The sequence below is a fragment of the Poecilia formosa genome, unplaced genomic scaffold (genome assembly GCF_000485575.1).
Source record: "Poecilia formosa unplaced genomic scaffold, Poecilia_formosa-5.1.2 Scaffold38, whole genome shotgun sequence".
NCBI classification, from domain to species: domain Eukaryota; kingdom Metazoa; phylum Chordata; class Actinopteri; order Cyprinodontiformes; family Poeciliidae; genus Poecilia; species Poecilia formosa.
Genome location: NW_006799977.1, coordinates 1,028,685 through 1,054,277, shown reverse-complemented (window position 1 = coordinate 1,054,277; position 25,593 = coordinate 1,028,685). Strand labels below are relative to the sequence as shown.

The window sequence follows — 25,593 nt, the reverse complement described above, 5'->3', positions numbered from 1 at the left end:
TTTTATTTTGAAAAAAAATAGAAGTGCATTTCTAAAGTTATGGGGTTTAGAAGTGATTGAACTGGTTCAGCGCTCACCTATTGGGAACAAATCCACTGCATTTTTACTTCATGATAAAGAAATGCATCCCTCTCATTGTCCAGCCCACTCCAGAGCATAGGATTATATTTTTTATTCATAACTCTGCTCAGAGAGCTCTTGCCAGCAAATAAGGGTTACAGACCCTGCCTGTGTCCTGCAGTGAGTGCAGACCCTTTACCCACACAACATCTTTCTCCTGACACCCCAGGGAAAGCAGAAGCGGCTGGCTGCAAACTTGCCATTATTGTGGAGTAAAGAAAAGGATGGCAAATATTTATCTTTGAGCAGATTGCTGTGCGGGCCATGCATACGAAACAAGCCTCTCTTTTCAGAGTCCCGCTGAGTGAGAATGGTGTAGGATGTCACATTGTAGTTAGGGGTGCTGGAATGGATGAGTAATTGGTGTTTATACAAGGGTGAGTGTTGGTGTGTGAATTTGCTCAAGTATATATGGGATCATAAATGGATTTTGGTGAGAACATCAAACTGTGGCAGTGTGTATGCCTTCTCCCGAGTGAATAACTGGCTTACCCACAGCTTTGCAGGTCTTTGAGGCAGGGTCCATTTCGTAGCCTTCATAGCACTCACATTTATAATCCCCTTTGTAATTGATGCAGATCTGACTGCAGGCATCTGGGTTCTCACACTCATCTATGTCTATGGAAAGAGAAATATAAAGAGAATGTAAATCAATGCAAAAAAATATATATAAACTAGCTACAGACAATGTAATATATTTTCAGGATATTGCTTATTTAGAAAGTATAAGGAATTTATTAGATTCACAGATTACACTTTTCCTGATCAATACCAATTTCAGATTTTGCTTGAAGTCTAACTTTCCAATTCTGAATGCAAAGAATAAAAACAAATCTTTATTTAACCTGCTCATCACCAATCAGAGACGATCAAGAAAAACAAAAATAAACTAAGTTAAATCTTCTTATAATAGTTCAAAATATGTTTAGTAAGAAACAAGACAAACATTAGGCTGCAAAAGGAAACAATAAACTGAAAAGGAGAGTAATTTCATTCATATATTGTGAGCAGCTGTGAAGCTTCCCATAAGACCAGAATCATTTTGATGAGCCAGAGAAAAAAAAACTAATAAATCAGTTGCATCTCTGTGTGTACAGGAGAATTCCCAGACTCATAGTCTTGCCCATCTGTGCCTCCTGATGCTTTGTCCTTCCTCCCTGTCTGTGCACCACTCTATCTGCTCTGCTCAAAGACATTGCTATACAAGATCATCTAGTTGAAAGCACCCCAGCACAAGCACAACTGACATTTTCCAGTTTGCCTTTCATGTTTGTTTTCTTTACATGTAGATGGATTGGAAAATCTCACTAGAATTCAGTCAACAAAGAAAAAAACCTTCAAATTTGTTCTGTGAAAATGCAAGTCTTTAAACATTCTTTAATATTTATTAAAGGTCTTGCTGAAAATTATTCACCCCAGCCATTGTTTCTCCACATATCTAAAATCAGGTTTCAGGGGCAACAAGACGGAGAGGAAAGCCACACGTTCCCCTCCCAAGCGACATCCTCCAGCTCAATATTGGAGATCCCAAGGCGTTCCCAGGTATGATGGGATATATAATCCCTTCAGTGACTTCTGGATGCCAGGGAAGACACTGAGGGGGGATCCCAATGAGATATTCAAACCATCTCAACTGACTGCCTTTAATGTGGAGAAGCAGCAGCCCTACTTTGAAGAAGATACTGGCATGAATATCGCAGAAATCTATTCCCAATCCATGGTGAAATTTGACAAACTCTGTTGCAAACAACAAACCCAATAATATTAATTTTGTGTGAGCAACATTTAGAGTTGCAAAACAGTGCTTTCCTAAATATTAAAGATGCTCGTCGGAATGGGGTCGACAAATTCTGAGACTGGAGTCATTAAAAGCAACATTTTGTATGTTAATTTAGAGGAAAAAATCTGAAATATTATCAAATGATTCAGTTTGATTTGTTCCAGCTGCTAGTTTGTGTATTTTGATAATAAACATAATTTAGAGTGGGGGGATTATTAATTTTAGGTCTAACTGGTCGAGGTTAAAAATATGATTAGCAAAACTGCTTTTTGGATTATGCATGTTTTATTGGAATAATTGAGGAGAGGTAGGATTCAGACTGGGTTCCTACACAGAGAATCAAAGGGTCACAATAGAAAAGTAATTTGAATATAGAAGGTATTTTTTAAGCAAAAAAAAAAAAAAAAAAAGAGGAATGAAAAACAGACTAAAAAGGTTTAGATGATATTTTGACTGGATGAGCTCAGACAAGCACCCAGGTTCACGCCATTAAAACAGCAGTATTCTGCATAAAATACTTTCTTTACCTCCACAAGTCTTTTTGTCCAGGAGTTTGTACCCGGAGGGGCAGTCACACTCATAACCAATTCTCCGGTCTCTGCAGATGTGGGAGCACCCGCCATTGTTGTCTGCACACTCGTTCAGGCCTGCGGAGAGAAGAGCGGCGGGGCGGGAGGGATGGAGGAAAAAGGACGGACAAGTGAGCGGAGGAACAGAGGGAAGTGAAGAGCAGCTGAATATTGATGAAATAACTCCAGCAGATTTTTTTGGTCAGAATAATTCAGGCTGCAAAGCACACAAAGAAAACGCTGGACAGAAAGACAAAGCGGCCCAGATGGTGTGTGTGGATAGTTTTAATCAACCTGCCAGTCAAGATAATTCTACCCTGTCAAGTGTGTCTGTATACATCAGAATTTCCATTCAGAAGGCCAGTAAGCTTAAAAGCCATAGAAATGTGGCAGAAAATTGTGTTTGCTTCAATTATTAGCTTGTTCATAGCTGGGGAGTTATGAAGAGTTAAAGAACCCATTCTTAACCAGGTACCACTTCACTTTAACAGCCAAGAGTCAGACAAGCACCTCCACATTTCTTTTTGTCCATTTCCTCCTCTTTTTGTCTACAAGAAGACCTGATTGGATTCTCCCCATTTTCCTTCCAAACCGTTTTATGTCTGTTTCTGCACCACCGCTTATGTCCCTTTGTCTTTCAATCACCCTCCAGGGAACCAAGAGAGATCACTGCAGAGCTGAAGCTGGTACTTCATTACAGATTTACATTAAAGATTTAGGCTTAAGGCTACAGGTACAGCTGAGGGACAGAGACTTTGAGTGAGACAGAGAGACAATGAGGAAAGAAGCCAAGAATGACTAAAAACTTGGTTAGAATAGTCTTTAGGTGAAATTAAAGTCGTAATTCATCCTGTAATAAATGCACAAAAAAAATAAATCTGTCGGTTTTGCTAAAACTATTGTTCTGTTCATTTTATTCATGAAGGTGAAGATTAATAAATTATATCACTGAATTGTTTTTACTTTTAGTAATTTAATTCAAAAAGTGAAAAAAAATATTAAAGAATTTCATTAAACATAGACTGATATATTTCAGTAATTTACTTATAACACATTTTGACTTATAATCATTGGATCCGTAAAGCAAAACCCAATTGAAATATACTTTTGTGATGAATTATGGACATGTTATGAGGCACACAATCATGGGAAAGATTCCTGGTTTTATAGTTGCCCTGTACAAAAATACTGACACACCCAGGAGGGTAAGGGTAAGCCATAAAAGGTCATTGTTAAAAAAAATCTCATTAAAGAGAGGAAAAGTGTTGTGGAAAATGGTGCAAAAACTAGAAAACTGCAAAGCAAGACCATTTGAGAAACTCACAAGATTAACAAGAACATACATGCTATCATTTCCTAGTTCAAAATGCTTTTAAAAGGTGAGTGGCATTAGCTGAATAAAAGTAAAAAAAAAAAAAAAAGGTTTAGCACTACAGCAACTTTGCAGAAAGTTCTGTGGATGTTTAGGAGGAGTTTTGTAATAAACTGACAAATGATTTCTAGGATTTAGCTTTGAAGGCCCATTTCAACAAAAATGAAAAATAAAAACAGTGCAGTAAAGACCTGAAATTGTTCAAAATATTAATTTGTGATGAAAATAAATATTATGTAATATCAGTGATATTGGGTAATATAATAACAGCATATACATATCTCCTTACAGATCAGAGTGATCTTGAAAGACAACCTGCCGTTATAAAATTGTCTATTCACATACAGTAAAATGACGACATACTCCACTTCAGAGAAAACATGGTACAGTGCAGCTTCCTGAGAAACTTAAGACACTTTTTTAAGCACTCTAAGACAATACTTACCAATGTGATGCAAATAACTTCATCTGAAATTACAGGAGGTTCCTTACATTTTTTTAAATAAAAAAAACTAAAACTTTATTGATCTCATTACGAGGTTGGATGTTCCATCTGTCCTTCTCTGTTTGCTTTGCATCCAATTAGAAATGTGTGATTAGAGATCAAGATGTGGTAATTATGTGTGACAAAGTGACAATCTGCATGACTCCTTATAGACAATGTAGTGCAGTCACGTTTTCCTGCTCAAGATTGCAGTAAGAGAGAGCAGGGCCTCTCCGTTCTTTGATCACGACACACAGCTGAGAAGTGTCCTAATTTACCCAGCCTTGATCGAATGAATCTCCCATTTCCATGAGAAGCGACCACCCACACAATTTAGACTGCTCATACATTTGCAGGTATATCACCCTGGCACATCTGAGGTGGTGAAAACTGATAAGCCTCAGAATATCTCAGGGTTTTGTCTGTTTGAAGTGAGATGATCTTACCGCACTCTTTCACTGGCTCATCAGACCAGTCTTTGCAGTCTTTTACATTGTCGCACACCTTGCTGCTGTCGATACACTCTCCGTTCTTGCAGCGGAACTTTTTTGGTCCGTCACACTTTGTAACTGGAAAGAAAATGGAAAAAAAAAGGGGGGAGGAGGGAGGGTTTACTTTGTATTTTTATTTTCGAAAATTTAAATGAACTAAATTTGTTTAACAGTTTTTGTAGTCATAACAACCACTCAAAGTGCTATTACAGTAGAGTCACATTCACTCAGCTGGAATCAGAAAAATGAGCAAACTGTAAAATATGTATTTGGTGTTTGAGTGCCTTGATCAAGGCCACATTTACATGTGACCGCAAATAATTTCTGAACTGAACTGACAACTTTCTAAACTACTTCTCCCAGTTGTCACACATTTAATTATAGCCCTGTTTCACTAAAGCAGCTTCTTTGACAAGTCTTCTGTATTCTCTACATGGCTAGCTGCAGACAGCTGCCATTACCTGGGTTTTTACAGTTGTTTCACACTCTATCTTTTCTGATGATGGTGCAACACAAGCTTTTGATGATGTTTTATAACATAACCTTGCTTTGAAGTTTTTCAAAGCCTCATTCCTGACTTGTCTGCAGTCTTCCAGGATGCTATCTAAAAATAAAAAATAAAAAAAAAATAAAAAACATCTTAAATCTTATTGTCTAACCAACACCAACTTCATTTACTAATTCCTTGACTTCTGAATTATTTGTGAAACAAAAATATATTTAAAAACTGTGACAACCATATATAGTCTTTCTTCCATGCTACATTTATGTGTTATTTCGAGTTATTTTTAATCACTAAATCCTAACAAATTACATTAAAGTTTGTGGTTGTAAAATGACAAAATGGGTAGCAGGGATTTTACACAGCAGTGGATTTAAGACATTTAAAGTTTATAATATGTGACATTTAGCTCCTTGTTATCCACTAAACCACTAAATTAACATCTGTTAGTGAAATACTGATATTGTCTTATTGTTTTGCACAGTGCTGCAGTACAGGGATATATTTGGTTAGTCTAAATACAAAAAGATTTTTATTTTTATGTTCATACTCCAAAGTGGTCTTTCTTAGAGATTATCAAGCCATCTGAGATGTTTATGCTGCATATCCCAGTGGAGCTCATTAAAAATATTAAATAGACAAATGTTTAGGGTAAATAAAGTAGATTCAAACAACTGAAGAAATCCTGAAGCTTGTTGCATGAAAACAGATATTGCATTTGTGTTTAGCTATAAATGCAATAAAAAAAAACAAAAAAACCCCCGCATAACTTAGATTTTAAAGGAAACATTTCACTACCCGACTAAGAAGAAGTATGCATGTGATAAGTTACCATTTACACAGCCAGCCTCATCGCTGTAATCCGGGCAGTCGTGGACTTTATTACACTGTTTGGTGCCATGGATACAGGAGCCATCGCCACACTGGAACTCATCAGGTCGACATGTAAGCAGCGCTGAGGGGCACAAACACAACACAAGGAGCAATTAGCTGAACGTTAACATTTTCACAGCAAAAATGATTTTAAAATTGAGAGCTTGTTGAGGATGTGCAATTTTGTGCATTTATTTTCTATTAAATGTCAGGGTTTGCACATCTAAAATGAATCAATCTTCCAACCCTCATCTGCACACAGATATTCTCACAACACAAACAGAAAGAAGGGAGTGTTTGTGCTTCAATGTGCTAATACACACATTTGTTTGGTCTTGTTTTAACAACGGAAGGAGGGTTTATTCCCCTCATTCATCTTTTTAACTGGCTTTTTAATTATTCATGTGCTGTGTTTTGTGCCAGCTCTACTGAAGCATGGGGGCAGACATGATCAATAACTGTAGTCTACAGAAATTAGCAACCTGCAATGACAGTGACCACAAAGATGGCATAAAACATGGCCACACATGGCTTACACACAAAAAAGTTGGTATTTAGACATTTAATTACACATTCAGATAAAGCAAATAAAATTCAGCATCATAAAAAAGGCATAAAAAAGGCGTCTGCATACTTCACAGGAGTTTAAGGCACACTGACTTAAACTCCTAAATAAAAATTCAAGACAAACCTAAGTGTTAATCCTAAACAAGCACAAAGTGCAAGAGATAATCCTGCTCCATCACAAAATGTGCTGATTCTCTCAGCCAAATCATTAAGATCTGAGCTCAGCTAATTATGATAATTCCTAAGGATGAATAGTAATGATAACGGATTGCCATCTGTGGAAGTGCTGGCAGCACAGAATATCAACTCGCGACCATTTCTCATTTACATTAACCTCCTCGCAGCCTTTTGACAGGGACTTCTGTCAGGACGTCTCCGAACTAACCCTCCAAATTTATTGGAAAAAAAAAAAAAAGGGGGTTGGGAGTCATTATTCCCAGAGAGGTGGAGGGGCCAATGCGGATTACACACAGATTCTCAGATCTCTGATTTACTTTGAAATGTGGCACCTCCCTTAACTGCTCCACAGTCTCATTTACATTACACAGAAACCCAAAACCATTACATCTTGTTCTACATAAAGCTCCAACCACCCACATTTAGTCTTCATGTAATGAGCAAGCAGGCAAACCGATTCCAATGCATCGAACATAACCAGACCTTATCCATCATCATCTATGCAAGGATGTTGAACCTTCTTAATTAGCATAAGTCAGCTTTCCAATTATGGTTTGCATTCAGATTGTTTTGTTAAACACTTTTCAGTCTTGTTTTATTAATAAAATCAAGTACAGACCAAATTGTTTTTTATTCTAATTTTAAAGCTGTAACTCCTTCATGGTAGTGTTAGACCTGAAAAAATAAGCTTTAAAACAACTTTTGCAACTTCAGTGCATTTTCATTAGTGACTCAAGCAGCTTTCGAGAGTCAAAGTATTTTCTGCTTAATTAAAAGCCACAGGTTAATTATACATGTTCTGTTTCTAACAAAAAGGAGGACATAGAGTCACAAGTTAAATACTGGGACAGCCTAATCAGGATTAATTAAATAACAAATAGGCAAGTTTTTTTTTTAAACAACAAATTGGTAGATAAGAATATAATGGAATCATATGACTTTTTCACTTCTTAAGGACTGACCAGTTACTGTCTGAATGGAAATTCTTAACCGTGAAAACAGATTAATAAACATTACCAGATTATACTCTCTGGTTAGGACACCATTGCTGAGGGAAAAAGACACATATCAGTATCAATGAGATTTAAGACACTATTTGAAAGAAAACTGTTTTCAAGGACATGTTGAGAAATGTCTGGTTCATCCAGTGGGGCAGTGAGAGAGAGCAAGACTTTCAGCAGGTAACAGGAAGTTACAGAAGTTCAGCAAACAGGACTCTGAAATTTGTCCTGTGTCATGCTCTGTTGGCATCCTTTCAAAATCTCACAGTTCAAATAGTAATCTACATTTTCTATAGAATATAGATGAAAATGACTTTTTTAGGAGTAATGTCCAAGCTAATGATGGTGTGTGGACATCCGTCTAGATATTGTAGCTTGTCTAGTCATTGCTATTGCAATAGAAACCGTAGACCTTGTTAGCCTTATGTTACCTAGTAAGTCTATTTCGGCTCGTCTGCTGGTAACGAGCTCTTAAAGGTTTTCTGCTCTGCTGGTGGCAAACAAGGAGGAGGCAGATGAAAGCTTGTAGAACTTTATTCCTTTTCTTCGCAAGGCGAACAACGAACAACGAGCTGCACAGCTAGAGTCTCTAAAGCAGGGGTCCCCAAACTACGGCCCGCGGGCCGGATCCGGCCCGCCGCCACATTTGGTCCGGCCCCCTGAACAATACCTGAGAGCATTCAGATTTTTTTTTTCGTTTATTGTATTTTCCGGTTTATATGTGGATTTTTCTTCAACCACCAGGGGGCTCTTTAGCAGGAAGTGTGTCCTGTAAACTGTGGGTGTTTTGTTTTGCATGGCGCATTGCTGCCATCTGTTGGACTTTTAGGGAACTGCTTGACTTCTATATTTAATCAGTACGGTTGTTTGCTAGCGGTAGAGCAGATGAACACACGTGTCTGTTATGAACGCCGCACTTGAAGCAATGCCTGTAAGTAGCAACTTATACTTCAAAACGAGCCTTTATGTTAACATATGAGAAATTAATATGTTAAAGTTACTTTCCCTCAATGGAATATATACTAGTTAGTCCCAGTGACCGTTTCACTCATGATTTTCGCCCATGTGCTTTCTGGGTAAAAATCAATCGAGAAACACAGTCTGACACCAATGGTGAATGAACCATTGGAATCCTGTCTCCTTTTAAATAGATTTTTAATATCTGGCTTCATTTTCAAATACTTCACTGACATTTGAGCTTAGTAAACATGTCCACGCAGAAAAGGTGCTGTCCACTCTATCTGGTAGTGTTTAAATATGATGTGTTCACTCTTTGGAAAAAGATCCGATTTTGAGGTCACTTAACAGAGCCGATCATCTGAAAATTGTGCAATTCCGGTCACCAATCAATATCTTAAGGTATGTCTCTGCCATATTTGTTTTTTTCTTAGCCTCATGCTTTGTATTTATATTTATTTGCAGTCTTGCCACAGATATCTGCTGATGATATTTAGGAGCTGTCCAGGTTTCAACAGTTTCAAATCAAAATGATCAAAATGGTTTGGTGTGAGCAAGCCTAGAAGTTCTTCACCGGTCCACATTTAACCTGTTTATCTTGTGCATAAAACCCCACAAATCTGTGTTTCTAAATGTGAGAGCAGATATGTTCTCACTGCATATCTGCTCTGAGATATGCACAGAACTCAGATCTTGATCGGTCTGAGTTTTGTGGAAGCATTCATCACAGTGTGGCTGTGCTCATATCATGTCTTACATGCGAAGCTGCTGTGATCTCACTGAGTGGTGTGTGGGAGTGTGAAGAGGAGACCAGATGGGGGTCTCGCTGGATGAAGGACCCTCACTTCCCACTCACACACGCGCACACACACTCAGAAAACACATACGGTCAAACGTGGCGCTCTTCTTCAGCCTGTGAAGATCACATGGTTGCATAGCAACACACCCAGGGATCATGGTGATACAGTTAGCGGTGATCTTCCTTCAGTCATTTGGTGGCACATTTGTCACAAAGTCTTTGTTCAAAATAAATTACAGGTGAGCCTTTCATGTGTAGACATCCAGTGGAGGAAAGCGACACACATGAACAATTATACAGCAGGTCATGCATTTCTACTGATATCACATCCATACAACAATGAGCTCAACCTTCAAAGAGGGGCTGTGCATAGAACAGATAAATTACATGAATTAACCATAACAGAGCATTAGGACAGCATAATCTGTTATTAGAACTAGCATCAACTTATGTAATTGTTAGTTCAGATGCTTTAAAATGTGCCCTGACAAAGAAACTGTTCCTGGAAATACAGCAATTATGTAAAGAAATTTTTAAAATAAACTTCATGATCTTTGTTTTAATAAAGTCAGCCCTTAGTGGATGGGCTATTTCATTTGTTTTTCTAATCACTCAGAACAGCGCAGTATGCTGATGTGCCTGGGGGAATACTATATCACCCTGTGGCAACACAGACAATTGTTAGCAGAATAAATTTGGTCTGTGAGAGATTGTTTGATAGCAATTATAATGACAACATCAGCATCCTTTTATCATCCGGCTGTGTTCAGCACTCATTTGTCAACCCACTCATCACTCCCAACTACACAAACACTGATACAGCCACAGCTGACTTACGACAGTTTGCTTCATCCGATTTATCTTTGCAGTCTGCATCGCCGTCACACTTCCAGTGCATGTGAACGCACTCTCCACTGCCGCACTGGAACTCGCCCGGGCAGCCGGGTTTCTGGGGCTCCGTCCTGCGGCTGCAGCGCTCCATGGACTCGTCCGACTTGTCTTTGCAGTCTGGGTCACCATCGCAGCTCCACAGGGCGGGGATGCATTCAGAGTCATTGCAACGGAACTCGTGCTGGCCACAGGTGGGGGAAGAGCACTTGTCCTCGTCACTGGCGTCCCCACAGTCGTCGTCACCGTCGCAGACAAAGATGGGTGCCACACACTTTCCGTTACGGCACTGGAAATCTTTGGAGGGGCAGGCCTTTTCATCTGAACAAAGGATGGGACAGGGAGACGAAAAGGGTTAATAAGATTCCCTTTAATATAATGAAGTAGCTTATTTTTAATTAGTGCATAAACACCAATCAGCCACAACATTACAGGTGACAATTATACTCTGACAATTATAATATCACAAATAATCATATAACTATGCAATTTTCTGATGAGAACACTTAGTAGGAGAACACTTAGTAGGAGGTTCTTAAAATGACAGAGGCCAATTTCAATGTGCCTGATGCAAAGTCATGTTTTGTTTGAGTTGTTTTGTATATATAAATCATTTTCATAACAACTTAAGGTAGTATGGTTACTCGGTTGTGTTATAAAATGCCACTATGTTCCCAGAAAATAGAGAGAACTTCTCCTATAGAGTAGAATTTAGGTCACTCACATTTTAGATTTGCTGACTGTATTTAGCAAACATATTTTAAATAAAAGAGACTCGAGTTATTTTTAACTTGAAGAATTAGTTTAATTTCTGGACTTTAACAGGACCATCCTACAAAATAAAAGTGCTTTCATCCAAATCAATTTCTCATCAGTTCAGTTGTATGTTTATGGTCACCATCCAGCTAACAGATGAAGTAAAAAGTTTCTTTCAGAATTGGTATTTAGTTACAGCAATGTTCCTTTGAACCTCCACCAATCGGAGACTTTTTACTCTGCAAAGGGCCTTTAAGGCAGGATGCTGCCACCACCATGTATCACAATAGGGTGGCACATACACTTAGCACTAATGTGCTTTAGTGTATGTGGAAATGTATCAGAGCCAATGTGAGTAAGGATGCAGATGTTGAATTTTGATTGCATTTATTCACAGGAATGCTATGGATGCAACACCATGTCTTCTCTCCAGATAAAAGCATGCATCTTTAATGAGCAGAGGACAGTTGGAGGGGTTTCTTTTAGCTTTTGAACTTCTGAGTCTTATATGTGTAAAAGGAGGAAGTCAGCTGAAAGCAAAAATGTTTAGTTTATTCACCTGAAGTCTGATAGAACAAAATGGCTCATGTGAAAAAAAAAAAAGAATGAAAGGAGATTTCAGTAAGGAATGAACAACTCAACAACTGAATGACCATAACAATAAAACAATGACACAATGAAAGAACACCTGTTATGACTCACAAAACATTTGTTCCAAAAACTATAAAGTTCTCTCTTTCTCCATTGCTCACCAAACAATATAGTGAAAACATACTGTTATCAAAAGGCAAAGAGCAAATGGATTGAAAAAAATCTAGTGTGGAAAAAAAATGAGAATACGTCTAATCCGGGACACAGCAGCAGGTGCTGGCTTTTGTACATGACCTTCTCCAGTAGCGTTTTGGCATGTTTGCACAAAAATACTGGTGGAGAATGTACAGTCATCCTTGTCTTTTTTATGCTCAATTTAAGAAGTTGTCTATGTTTTACTTTAACAGGAAAAAATTCATTTTCCCAATTTGCCACATGAAAACAGTGACATTTTCTAGGCCCAAGCAGGTTAAACAAAAAGTGTTTTTAGAGCAGCTACTTCACAATATCCATCCTTCACCTGCCCACACTGTGTAGCTCATAATGATAACAGGCAATTCTGTTGCTTGGTAGTGATTAGAGCTAGCATGCTAATCACCCCTGCTCTCAAATCAAAGTAATTTAATAATTATGTAATTTAGATGAGTGAGCTTGTCTAAGGAGTTTCTGCAAAGAAAATCCTCAAATATCAAAAGATATTTTGTGTATAAAATATGTAAACATATTCCAGCTAGTGACAGTTTACCATTACTTGTGTTAAATCCTTTTGTTTTTTTTCTGCTTAAAGAGTTTTTCATTAACAGCAGGCTGTAGAAGTGTTGGCTATAAAACAGTGAAGCATGGACAAGAAGCTCGACAGCATTGTTCCCACTGGGGTGCTGAACAACAAGAGACTAAAATCTGTTCTGAAATGCACCACTGTAAAAACAATCAGCAAGATTGTTTTTACGGTCCTCCTGATTGAAGGAACCATCAGACATTTATGACCGTTTGAAATTTTCAACTTGCATTAAACTATTAAAATTTTTCTAAGAGTAAAAGTAAGTATGAGGTAGTTTGGTAATAATTGTCAAACTGATATAAGAAAATCTGACAATGCATAAAAAGAAAAGTCTTATAGTCTTATCTTAGTCTTCTTGCATAGTCTTATAAAATGTTTGTAATTTTTTTTTACCACTTTGAATAACAAACAGAATGTTACTGGAATCAATTGGAAAATATGTATGACTGTATCATATTAACCTCTTTATTGTCAAGTACCTTGAGATGACATGTTGTGAATTAGCACTATATACATAAGCTGAATAGAATCTTCCTAATCTTTGATCCCAACAGGAATCAGGTGACTTCTATGATGCATAATTTGTAAAACAACAACAAACACTTAAAAATGAAAAGAAAAGTTGGAACCTTAAATCCAACTAGATTGGATGGGCTTCAGCTAGCAAGTGGTACAAAGAGACAAGCATTTCCAATGTTCAAAGATTCCAAGAAAAGATCTGTTTTCTTAGTGGTGTAATGAGATTTTATGGAAGAATATTTCTCACCAAAGGGACTCATGAAGCACCATGTAGTTGCTGTCAAACATTACTTTGTCCGGCAAAATATTTCTAATATCTTATGAATCTCGGATATTAAGGTAAGTCCTTGAGGCTTCGCACACTGTTTGTATCCATGCTTGAGACATGAGACACAAACAGAAAGACAGTTTCTTTCAGAATTCAGATAGATATATTTTGAATAATTCCCTAACATTCTTTGAAACAATTGTTAATATTACACATTTTTCAACACAATAGAAATATAAAATCTTATTAAAGAACCCAAATCACAATGTGGTAAATTATTTTAAAAACATTAACAAAAAAAAAACCCTCAACCATCTTCAATCCAAAGATGAAACATGAAAAATGCTAAATGCTATTGACATAATTTCTCAACTCACATTTGCTTCTAGCATCTGGAAGGATAAGTGATAAAAAAAATAAATAAATAAATAAAAAATCCTCATAGCCTAGTTTTAAACCTCAAGAGCAGAAACTTCTGAAGTATGCAACATTCTTTCATCTGGCATTTTTCTACTGCAGAGAGACAAAGAGCAAAGGGAAATGTCAATAACACAGTGTTACTTAAATCCTTTAGTCTTGTCTTGGGTCAATAAATCAGTTTTGCCTGCAGATACCCAGAGGATCTTACTGGTGGTAGATTCATCAGCAGATGTACAAATGTAGGTCTATCACAAGAGACCTAATCCACAGATCAGAAAACTGATTTGATACAAGCAAGACAGGTAGTGCAGACTGTTGTAGTGTAAGAGAAAATAAATGCATTCCAAACAAAGAGAGTGTGGTCAACAACATGTCTAACCAATTACAGAGGGGGGGAAAAAAAGTAAATGCATTTTAAATATCTGTTTATATTAGTAATTGCAGAGTTGCTTTTCGATTGTCTAAAAATTCTGAGAACAACAATTATTAAAAGTTTAGTCAGATGACTCACACTTTGCTTTTCAGCTGGTCTCCAGGCTAACAGCTATGCAGATCCACTAGCTCATTTAAGTAATTGCATTTGTAAATAGGTTGCATTAATCTGTACCTGATTACATTTAGATCTTAACCTGTTGCCATAGGTGCTTTGGCTTAGCTTGAGGTCACAGCTTTCTATCCATCCTCTTCCAGTCACACCAATGGATAGCTAATAGCTGGGATAGGGTGACAGGGCACAGCTCACTCACCTCCTGAAGGACAATTCATCAAACTCTTGTCCAGTACAAACAAGCAAACAGCAAACTCTTATGTATAAATCCATTAATAATTGATTGCATGTGTGCATAGGTGTGTGTGTAGAAACACAAATATGGGCTCTACTAAGCTAATGTGAACCAACTTCACAAATATACTCTTGACTTGGTTTTAATGTTTCTGCAGCGAAGAATCCAATCAGACTGTGTTCTAGCACGTCACGTCATGTACATGTGAGCATGCATGGGCTTAATGGCACACACACACACACGCGCATCCACGCACGCACACACACATCTATAAACCAAAGTTCTCCAGGTGTCCTGCCAGAAATAGAAGTGTATAAAATCCAGTGTTTAATGCCAATGAGCAGCTCTAACTGCAGTCTATTTCGAACTATAAGGTGATTTTGTGGCACCAGTGGATTTAATTGACAGTAATTAGACAGGAAACGGGCAGAAAGAGCAGGGAAAGGAAATCCATCAAAGATCTCTAGTTGGGAATTCAAACCTTGCTTTGCATCACTCCATACAAAGCAATACTCCCATGCTTTTTTGTGAAGGTGCACAAATCGTTGTCCAATCACCAAACCACTTTTCTGAATGATCTCACACACATCCTGTATTTACCTTCAACCAAGGTCGGAAAAATGGGGGCAATGAAAGGCAGATAGAAGAAACAAGAAGAGGTAAAAAGCTGCTTTTTGTGACAAACTTTCAATTTAATGTTCAATGTCCTTTAATTATGTTTTATGGGATAATTTAAGATGTTTATTTATTTATTTTTCTTTACAATTGATTTGCACTGATATCAGCAACACGATAAAGGAGAGAAGATTAGACCAACAACAATCTAGCTTCAACTCTGCATGTTTTCTTTCTCCATGTCCAGATCTGTTTCTACAGTCTGAGTTCACTGAATAATAAACACATGCAAGTGAAAATCAGGTTATTTAAGACCTGATTTTAAGCTGAACCCCTGAGGCCAAACATCGATCCAGAAGGGTACTGCTCATGTATGTTGCAGCATTATTTACCCAAGGAAAACCAGTTATTAAAATCAAAAGGTCTCTGACAAAGTTGTACAACTTCTTCTATTATGTTTCGGTGTAGTTACATGGGGATATTGCTATTTATTGTGTTGATTAAAGACAATAAAATCAAAACATGATAATTTTTGTTCAGTATTTTTTGATGTTGTGTAAAAACAATTGTGAAAATGCCCCCAAGAGATGTAAAACCTGCACATTAATGAACTGTAGCATTTTAAAAATATCAGTCACCATTACTCAGTGTCTATGAAATCATTAAAATAGCCGGAGGATCAAGAGCGCCAGAGGCGTTTGCTTTCCTGAATCATCAGGAGAAAGATGGCTGTGTGTTGGCCAAGCTTAGAAATGTTAACCAGCCAATTACCTCAGGTCAAAACTCTGAGGAGTTGGGGTGAAAAAGAAAGCGGATGTTAGGAGAGAAGAGACAGAAATTGATTATAATGCCGATGCAACATAGTTTACGCTTCTTTATGCCTGGGTTTATGTGTATTTAGTCAACCTGACACGCAACCACTCTCCAGAGCTCTCACCATGTGTTTATCTGTGTTTTAGCAGCATTAGATATTGGAGGCATCAGCGCAGAAGGGAGGCAGAAACAAACAAACACACGTAAACCACCAGACAGGGGGGATTCCGTTCTGCAGATCTTCAACGTAGCGTAACATAAAAGTGTTCCTGTATCCCAAATGGAAAGAAATATATATTTAGACAAGATGGCATTTCAAATACACCTACTTACTGACAACTAGAAAGAAGGATGATAAAAAAATTCACTTTCCAGCTGCATGGGCAGATGGGATTTAAAAAAGAACAATGCTGACACATGTTGGGAAGCGCATGCTTTGGTTTGAAGATGAAACAAAAGAAAGGAAATAAAAGAAGAGACAGGAGAACGGTGCCATCATGTTGAAGTTACACAGCAACAAGAAATTTTTACTCATATTTTTCAGGCAATCAAAGATTATGGTACCCTCAATGCCGATTTAATTACTGGTAATCCCAGAAGTAATTTTGATGAAAATCCAACTAATTCTTCAATTTGTTTTTTACAGAAAATTTGAAAGATTTTGTTTAGTTGAGGCATTTACATAAAATCATTATTAACATGAAACAACTTCTACAAATTTTAAGTCCATGAACTGGATACAAAAGTTTCAACTTAATTATGGATTTTCTCTACAGAAGACATACATCTGGATAAAAGTTCATCTTGAGCGTGATGTCGTTGCAGCAATTGGCAGGCTTCTGGCATACTTCTGATTGGATGTGTTATATCACCACTACTTGGCAAAATTACCAGGCCACAACTTAATTGACTGGTTTACTGGCACAGGCCTGGTTTTCAAACACAGCCCTTCATTTTTCACGATACAATTTGGGACTTTTTAGAACCCTGATTTCAGTCTGCTTTTCCCATTCTAAAGCCAGATTTGATTGTTTTAGGTTCATTCCTATGCTGGCACACTAAACTCCTATGTTGTTGATAATCATATATCCAATGATTAAAGTTGAAGTTGAAGAATTTGGAGGTAGTCCCCCATCAGACTCGTGTAACGCCTCACCTACACTGTTAGAAAAACAGACCCAGGGCATGATGCGGTCACCTCCCAGACTGAACGCTGCTGCAGTTATTTTTGTAGAAATCAAAAGTTCATCTGGATTCCTCAAAATTGCTCATCAATGCTGTCTTTTATCACATCTAGTCATAAAATAAATACATAAATAAATAAATAAATCCATGTCCATGTGCTGAGCATGTGGACATACCACTGTAAAACCCACTTCTCTGAGGACAATGACACTGGTGTTCAACCAGTTTCCAGTTCATGGCAGGCTCCTGAATATTTTATTCAGTGTATTTTCCTAAAAGGACGGAAACAACTGGGAGCTGCAACCAGAAAGAAGAGTTCAAATGCACATCAAAATGAGTTTTGGATTTAATAAAGCAGGAAAGTATTAAGCTTTTGTAATTGTCTTTCTAAATATATTAATCTTAGAAGCCATGGTTTTCCCAAACAACCAAATTACTGAATAAGACTGATCAAATATCCAGCCAGGATTACGTCGTAAGCTTGAAGGCATTTTTCCAAATCTCTTTGGTAGTCTGTGAAAATATTCAAGTCTGCATGTTAAATTTTGATTAAGTGCGAGTCAGAGAAAATCCACAATAATTTTTATCCTTCTATCCCTAACTCTCGTTATTAAATCCAGTTTAGTTGATTGTTGCTACAGTTTAACTGAGTTAAAAAAGCGCAAAACAATAGAAAATTCATGCCCATGACGCACAGACTTACATACATACTGTACGTACATTACTGTAAGTACAGCTAATTTTTGAAATACACAAAGCATATCTAACTTGTTTATGGCTGATTTAAGGTCACAGGAACTTTGCACAGCAATAAATGACACTATCTCACAAAAATATTTCTTCTACCATCAATTCCACAACAAAATTTTAAATGGAGATCCTTTGCTCACCTGACTTTGCTATGTGTATGTCAAATTTAGAGTAAAAAGCCACAAAAGAAAATGCCTTGATTTAGTGTGGCAGCGGAGCCAGGAGAATCCAAGAGAAACGGCAGCTTATGAAGAGAAAAACAGAACCGAATTCACCAAGAGGCTGAAACTCTTTATGCTACCTGACTGGTGAACCTGAGGGAATGTCACTTTTTAACCACATCCATGACAAGAGGCCACTGTGGGATTTGTGCACATGCATGTTTCGACAGCTCAATCACAATGCCATGTGACAGCAGTTTAGGCTTGAATATGAAATGTTTTACTAGCTGTGCCAGTTAGTAAATGATTGTGTGTGCAGATGGGTTGTGATGAATGTCCTTGTAAAGATATTGAAGTAGGTGCAACATAATGAGTGTTTGTGGGCACCATTTAAAAAAAAAAAGAGTTCTAAAGATTTAGTCACTCGTTTGTTTTGATGTCTTGGATTATTATCAGTATTTACACCCCATGATAAACACAAGCAGCTGAACAACCTGTTTGCATGTGGCATTCCCTTCTATAATATTCAGTTTAAGAACTTTGTGATATGAATTAACCATAAATTATATAAAAAAGGGAAAAATAAGATGAAAGTGTTTAATCTATTATGACAATTATTCTGTTATGTCCTTTTATGTAGGATGGTTTGGATTCAGCCTGGTGGTTCTGAATATGTTTGAAGCAACTTTTCCTTTTTTGTTGTTATTCTCAAGGCACAGGTTTAGGAACAACAGAAATAATTGAAGACAGGCTTAATCTCAAACCATTCATGTTGAAGCTGAATAAATAAAATAAAAGTAATTACATTGTAATATTTAATAATCAATGAAAAAAGGAGCAGGACAGAAGAGGTTTTATGTTTAGTAGAAGACTTCTTAATGAAATTTAAAAATTAGAAAAAAACAAAAATACTACTCAGACTGGCGACCTGTCCAGGATGTGCCCCGCCTCTCGCCCGTAGCATTAGCTGGAGATGGGGACCAGCAACCCTCCCGACCCCACTAAGGGACAAAGGTGTAGAGAGAATGAATGAATGAATGAATGAATGAATGAATGAATGAATGGATAGACGGATAGATGGATGGATGGATGTGCTTTCTAACTGAAATAAATTAGCCGTAGGAAGGAAGTCAGATTTTCAGTTGGATCGACAGAAGTGGATTGACTTTGTGTTTTCCAAAACTACACAAAGATTGATTGAAGATACCCGAGTCTAAGCTTGAAATGTTTTGTGAATGTTGATAAAGACAGCTGCTGAAGAGAACCAGCAATGTTCCAGCTCTAAATAAAGACCAAGTGAATAAAACTAAACAGGAAACCTCAGCAACCACGGTATTTTTCTGATGGCCTTTATTACCTTCCTATGTATTCATGATATTTGACAGAGTAAAACTAAATCACCAGGGTAACAATTTACCCTGGAAAAAAGCTTCAGGGGGAAGCAGAACATTTCATTAAATGTAGTGAAAGAGTGTCAAGCTTTAAGAACTGTTTGTATTTGTACATAAGTCTAATTCAATGCTATTATTTTAAAATGTTAAGTTTACACCTCATATTTTCAAGTGCCAGAGAAGTCTACACACACACACGCGGACACACACACACGCACACACTCTCTGGTTATGGTTCTGTTGGTGGAGCATCAGCTGCCCCATTTTGTAAATTAAATTTATAGGCCCTTGTTCGTAATTGAAACACACTTAAATTGCACAAACGTTTGGCTCAGTCATGAAAAAAAAAACAGTAAAAGACTGACAGCAAGATCTTGTGCAGCTGTGCTCATGTGAATCTTAAGAAAATGTGGTGGCTTTGCAGAGGTGAAGATACTGGTGACGTTATTAACTTCACCTCATGGTTTATAAGTTAAAGTTTTAGTGAGGGGCAATAAGGTGGTGATGTAATAATGAGGCATCATGTGGATTATTGGCCAAGAAAACAGCAAGAGGAAAATAAATCTTCCTTCTGTGGCTCATGCATTATATCGCTACTCTGTTTAGCTGGAGTTAAACATTTTTTTCACTTGGGTCATTTGTTTAGCACAAGTATTTACTGTGATCTGTTGTTATACTTTGAGAGTGTGTGCAGTATTTCCGTGCGCATGGAAGAGGATGGAAATGCACCTGAAAGGGATAAGGGTAATGCTATTAAAGCCATTTTTTTAGAAACCAGCCTGTTTGGGTCTGAAGTGCAACTGCCTCTGGGTTCCCAGTGAGCCTGTTTGTGTGCTGGCGCTCCATTACAGTACACCTACACACACAGTGAGAGCAGTCACAGGATTATAAATGAAAGAGGGAGTGGTGGGAAGAAAACACTTCTTTGTAGTAACATCTTCCAATAGACATGTGGATGAAGCAGGAGTAAAGAACCAGAAATCTTCTCTTTATCACTTTTTTCTTTGTTCTTTGATTTGATATCAGAAAATAGAATCAACGTTTAATCAGGACGAAGTCATCAGATACACTTCACTGCTTATGAGTTACGGACAGATTGACAGTTTACGCATAGAGTTTGCGTCACTTTGTGTTCAGATTTCCTCATTTTCCACCAGAGCAACACACACACACACACACACACATAATGTAATCCCTTTATTCTACCCTTCAATATCCTGTGATAAAACACCAGCTAACGCATCCCTGGCGGGCATCGATTCAGCAACGACTTGCCCTAATGTAAGTCAGCAGCACAGGGTGATGTGAAAAGATCAAAAGGTCTCCTGGGGCCTGGATGAAGTTCCTCTGAGCATTCTCTGCTTGTGTTGACCCTTTTACTCCCCATCAACAGAGTGCATCAAATATGAAGCAAACAGTTACATGTGTAGACAGAGGATACGCAAGTTAGGTTCATCTGAGTCTCATTTCTCTTCAGAATGGGAAAGCCATGCCAATAAGGTCAGTGAGATGTTTGTTGAGCTCAAGTTAGAGTATGCTAAAGACAAAAAAGCTAGTTGTCTGAAATATGGAGACAAAATATTTAACTGGAACTGAGACCAAATGAAGAGCCAAGTTTATCTAGTCACCGTGCAGAGAAAGGAGGACGGTGAGAAAGGTCAAAAAGGTCAAAACCAAACAGTGACAGAACTTGTTAAATCAATGAATTATAAAAGAATCCTGCTATAATTAAAACATCAAATCATTTCAAGAATCTTTTATGCATCTTTAAGAAATGTACGGCATATTCAGGTTTCCTGAGAAGTCTATACTTAGATGGGTACTCCAAAAAATGTACATGTTGCATTGCTTAATCCAATCTAGCAATGAAAAAGAAGAATGGGAATTACCCTAAGAAGATTTACAGGAAATTAAAAAACAAATAATTACTCATTGAAGTAAGAAAAACAGTTACATGTATATATACAATAATACATTTGACGTGGTTTAAGATTTTGACAGTCTAAAGAGGGAGAGAAAATGTGAATTATGTATTTATAAAATATATGAAAAAAAAACAGACTTCAGAGTAAATATTGCAATGTTAAATCGATCTTTTTTACAGGAGGTGGCCTATCATAACCCTCCTTTGTTTCCATAATGCATATATAGTATATATAAATATGCAATAAGATGTCAAATACAAAATAAAAAATAAAAAAGGAAAATAAAATTCAAGCAGTTTGTAAATTATATGCATCGATTCTGTCCTTTATAACTATATGACATTTGTTACACAACCCTGCGGGTTTCTTGGCACCACTGGTAAGATTAAGAAAAAGCAGAAAAATACAAAAATCTATCCTTCCAATGAAAGTCTCTGAGTATTTCTCCCCTATTTTTACCATTTATTTTTTTAATACCCTCTATCTGCTCACTGTAGTGAATAAAGATAATGTTGGATTCTCATCCAGCCATATTTGACCGAGCTCCAATTGTTTGAAATATTTCAATTATTGTTCTGTTGACATTAATGTCTTTAGCTCCAACTGGTTGGTTCTCTTGCCTTTCCCATTTTAAAGAATTGTAAAAGAAAACTGCTTATATCATGTTGCAGTTTTACTTTACAGAAGATTCCTTACCAATTTAAAGTTCATTAAAACTTTTAGCAATGTAAAACTAAAGTGCATATGGAAAAAAAAATACCTGAATTAATATTATTGTTAAAGTGTGTAACATTCCCCAAAACCATGTTTAGTTAGCTCCTTGCACTGCCTTGTTGCTGAAAAAATGCAATATAAATAACACTTCTTCTTGTTGTCTGCTAATAATAAAAAGCAAAAGCAAACACTATCCATAGAATAGAAAACCATATTTCTTTAAAATAGACTCTCTCCCCAAATATAAATTAATCACCCTCCCTCCCCCTCAACCACACACACACACACACACACACCCCGAAGCAGATAAACGCAGATCTCTACTGTGTCCCTAAACGAATGCAATTTCACATTAACATAAATTAAAGGCACATAAACTTTCTTTAGAGGCTTCTTCTAACTAAATGTAATAAAGAACCTCTCCTCCTGGATTCATGTTTTATTCAACATTTGGATATGCTCAATTAGGAGCCCCTAATTAACATTAGCTGTCCTCCAACTATAGCTACTGAAGGAAGGAGCAAAGGAGAGGGAATTGGAGGAGGAGGAGGGTGGTTGTAAGGATTAGTGGTTGAATGAAAATTTTGGAAATCTGTTTTCATAATAACAAATTTACATTAACATCGAATGAATGAATTCATGTTCGTGGCTCATTCAGAACTTTATGAACAGTGAGCGCTGAACTTTTAATCTTAAAAAACATGACATTTTTGAAGATGCTAACTGGTTTACACAACTAAACAAGACATTACCCTTTTGAAATATTAAGTTATCTGCATTAATTAGCATGCAAAAAATAAGATATGGATTCATTAAGTATTACCGCTTTTCTACCTGCTAAAACATTCAAATAGATAAATAGATAGTTACAGCTGGATTTTACTGTATTTGTAGCTCAGGTTAATAAATGTCTGTAAACTAATTATATTTTGTATTTTAGGCTGTCACAATTCCATCGTATGAGATAAGAACAAAACAGCTGCTACAATTTTATAGCTAATGGAGAACAATACCCTACGTAACCTTGTTGTATAATCTGTAGAACAATAAGTGGATGCGCTGTTGTTCATGTAAAAATTGTTCGAAGTCACATGGTTTTGTTTTCAATATTTCAGTGTCTTTGATTTTTCTTTTCATTTTGAGAGAAAGAAAACTTGGGTGGTTTAAAATCCACAGATATCATTGGTAGATATGGAAGCCCATTTCTGCCACTCTGTTAAAAAAATAAAAAAAATAATTATCTCATAATAATGAGATACTATCTCGTAATAATGAGATACTATCTCATTATTACTATCTCATTATACTATCTCATTATAATGAGATAGTATCTCATTATTATGAGATAATTATTTTTTATTTTTTTTAACAGAGTGGCGGAAATGGGCTTCCACAGGGTAGAATATTCAACTTGAATTCTTAAAAAATATATATGTATGTATGCAACCCAGTGAAAACATGTTCTGATATGCATAATGTGTGCCTGAGTAAGTACATAAGAAAGTAACAGAAAAGATTGGAGGTTCAAAAGGTTTGACTTAACTTCTGATTCACAGAATGAGAGTACAACTGGTGTTTGAAACAGAATTATTAAGAAACTATTGTGACACTCCTTGTTGATAAAGCACATGATGGGATTCCTTTTGGTAGTCCGCCAGGTACTTAATCAACAGGAAGTGGCACAATGCTTTTTGTAGCAACACGTGATGCTTTCCGAACATATGCTGGTGTTTTTAGCCATGTAGTTATACTATACAACCAAATAAATATATGTTGCACAAATGCATCTGATTATAACTCACCAAGATCATGTAGGTGAATTATGAAATGTATAAAAAATTATAACTATTTAAATCTAATCTCAAATGTTTGTGAAAACTTAAGTACAAGTACACTCTAAAAAAATTACCACTTGTTTTTAAGAAAACAAGAGATAATGAAACAATGTTAGCTACAATGAAGAAAAGAACAAACAATGTTGTTCTTTTCTTTCTTTACATTTTTGTTCAGAACCCAGATAAAGAGCAGTCTACCTATCTATTTAGGATTATTTATCTCAAGGTTTTTCACAAGTTTCTTTTTGCCATCATAAGAGTTGTACATTTTTTATGATTTTGCCACCTTCCTACCTCTATGCCTCCTAAAATATTTTGATATTGTATTAACAATCAAATGTGAACACATTTCAAGTTTCTGGAACAGAGAACCTTATGCTAAAATCTAACATTTGTTACTCTTTGCTTGGTGCATATCGATAACAATAAATCTGCCTAACCCTAGTCATATATTCCCAGAAGGATTAAAGAGGATTTACTTTCTATTTAACAAAACCAAATGCAAATCTGGATAATCCTATCCAGGGCATTGTCTGATTTAATATGTGGCCTCAGGACTTTAGTACAGGTAAGGATGGGGACTTAAACCCTGAACATTTCCGCTCAAGAACCACCACTTCACAGTCCAATTTAGCTCTGTGTGGCCTCTGCAGTCAACCTTCAGTTAACGCAAGCCTTCTTCTATGCACATTAATATTAATATTAATACTCATTCCTACATCTCTAAATGATAGATCAAAAGATGATGTTGGCAGGTTATTATACCAGCACGAGTGCCATAACACTTCATATACAGTCAAACCACATGAAGCACAAAATCAATTATCATTGAGAATTCTATGAAATTTTCAACTGCTTTATTAACCAGCCTATAATGGACAGAAGCCAACATAGGTCAGAGATGAAAGGCATCAGAAAGAACATGAAGTCTATGTTTGATCTCCATATCAGATGGAACGGGAAAAACAAGTGGTAGTCCAAAGAAAGTAAAGAGATAAACTTTCTTAATAAATTGGAAAAGAGAGAAACAAAGATGACATGGGGAAAAGAGCAGGATAAAATTGAGTTACTTTCTTCTTTGCAGTTTTTACTTCTCTTATTTTCATCCTCTTTTTTTCCTCACTTTTTTGTCCTTCAAAAGCCTCATATGGGCTGGAGTTGAAAATGAGCAAAGCTGCTTTAATACTAAGAAAAACAATTCATCTAATATTTTACTGCACTTGTAATTGTCCATAATTAAATCCATTAAAATGAATGAACGTCTATTACTGGCTAATGTGAGCAACGTTTGTAGCAACAATCTAGGACTCATACTAAGAATTTGAGAAGCAGAAACAAAGTGTTAAATTGGAATAAGTCAGAAGTTTGGGTCCAACTTCAGTCCAGCTAATAATGTTATCATATTTGAAAGCAGAAAGTTTGCACTACTGGCAACCACTGCAAGTATCTAAATAAATAAACTGAATTAGAATGATGGAAAAAACTGTCAAATGTGAAATGATCATGA

The 25,593-nt window shown here is 36.7% G+C and overlaps 1 protein-coding gene across 1 annotated transcript in view; it reads right to left on the bottom strand.

Moving 5' to 3' along the window:
• lrp8 (low density lipoprotein receptor-related protein 8, apolipoprotein e receptor) overlaps nucleotides 1-25,593 on the bottom strand; it is a 185,690-nt gene that overhangs the window by 66,696 nt on the left and 93,401 nt on the right. The window contains exons 5-9 of the mRNA XM_007550837.2: nucleotides 10,530-10,901; nucleotides 6,151-6,273; nucleotides 4,772-4,894; nucleotides 2,428-2,547; nucleotides 613-738 (exon numbers count right to left, since the gene is read on the bottom strand). Coding sequence (XP_007550899.1) covers nucleotides 613-738; nucleotides 2,428-2,547; nucleotides 4,772-4,894; nucleotides 6,151-6,273; nucleotides 10,530-10,901 — 864 coding nt within the window. The remainder of the gene's footprint in view (nucleotides 1-612; nucleotides 739-2,427; nucleotides 2,548-4,771; nucleotides 4,895-6,150; nucleotides 6,274-10,529; nucleotides 10,902-25,593) is intronic.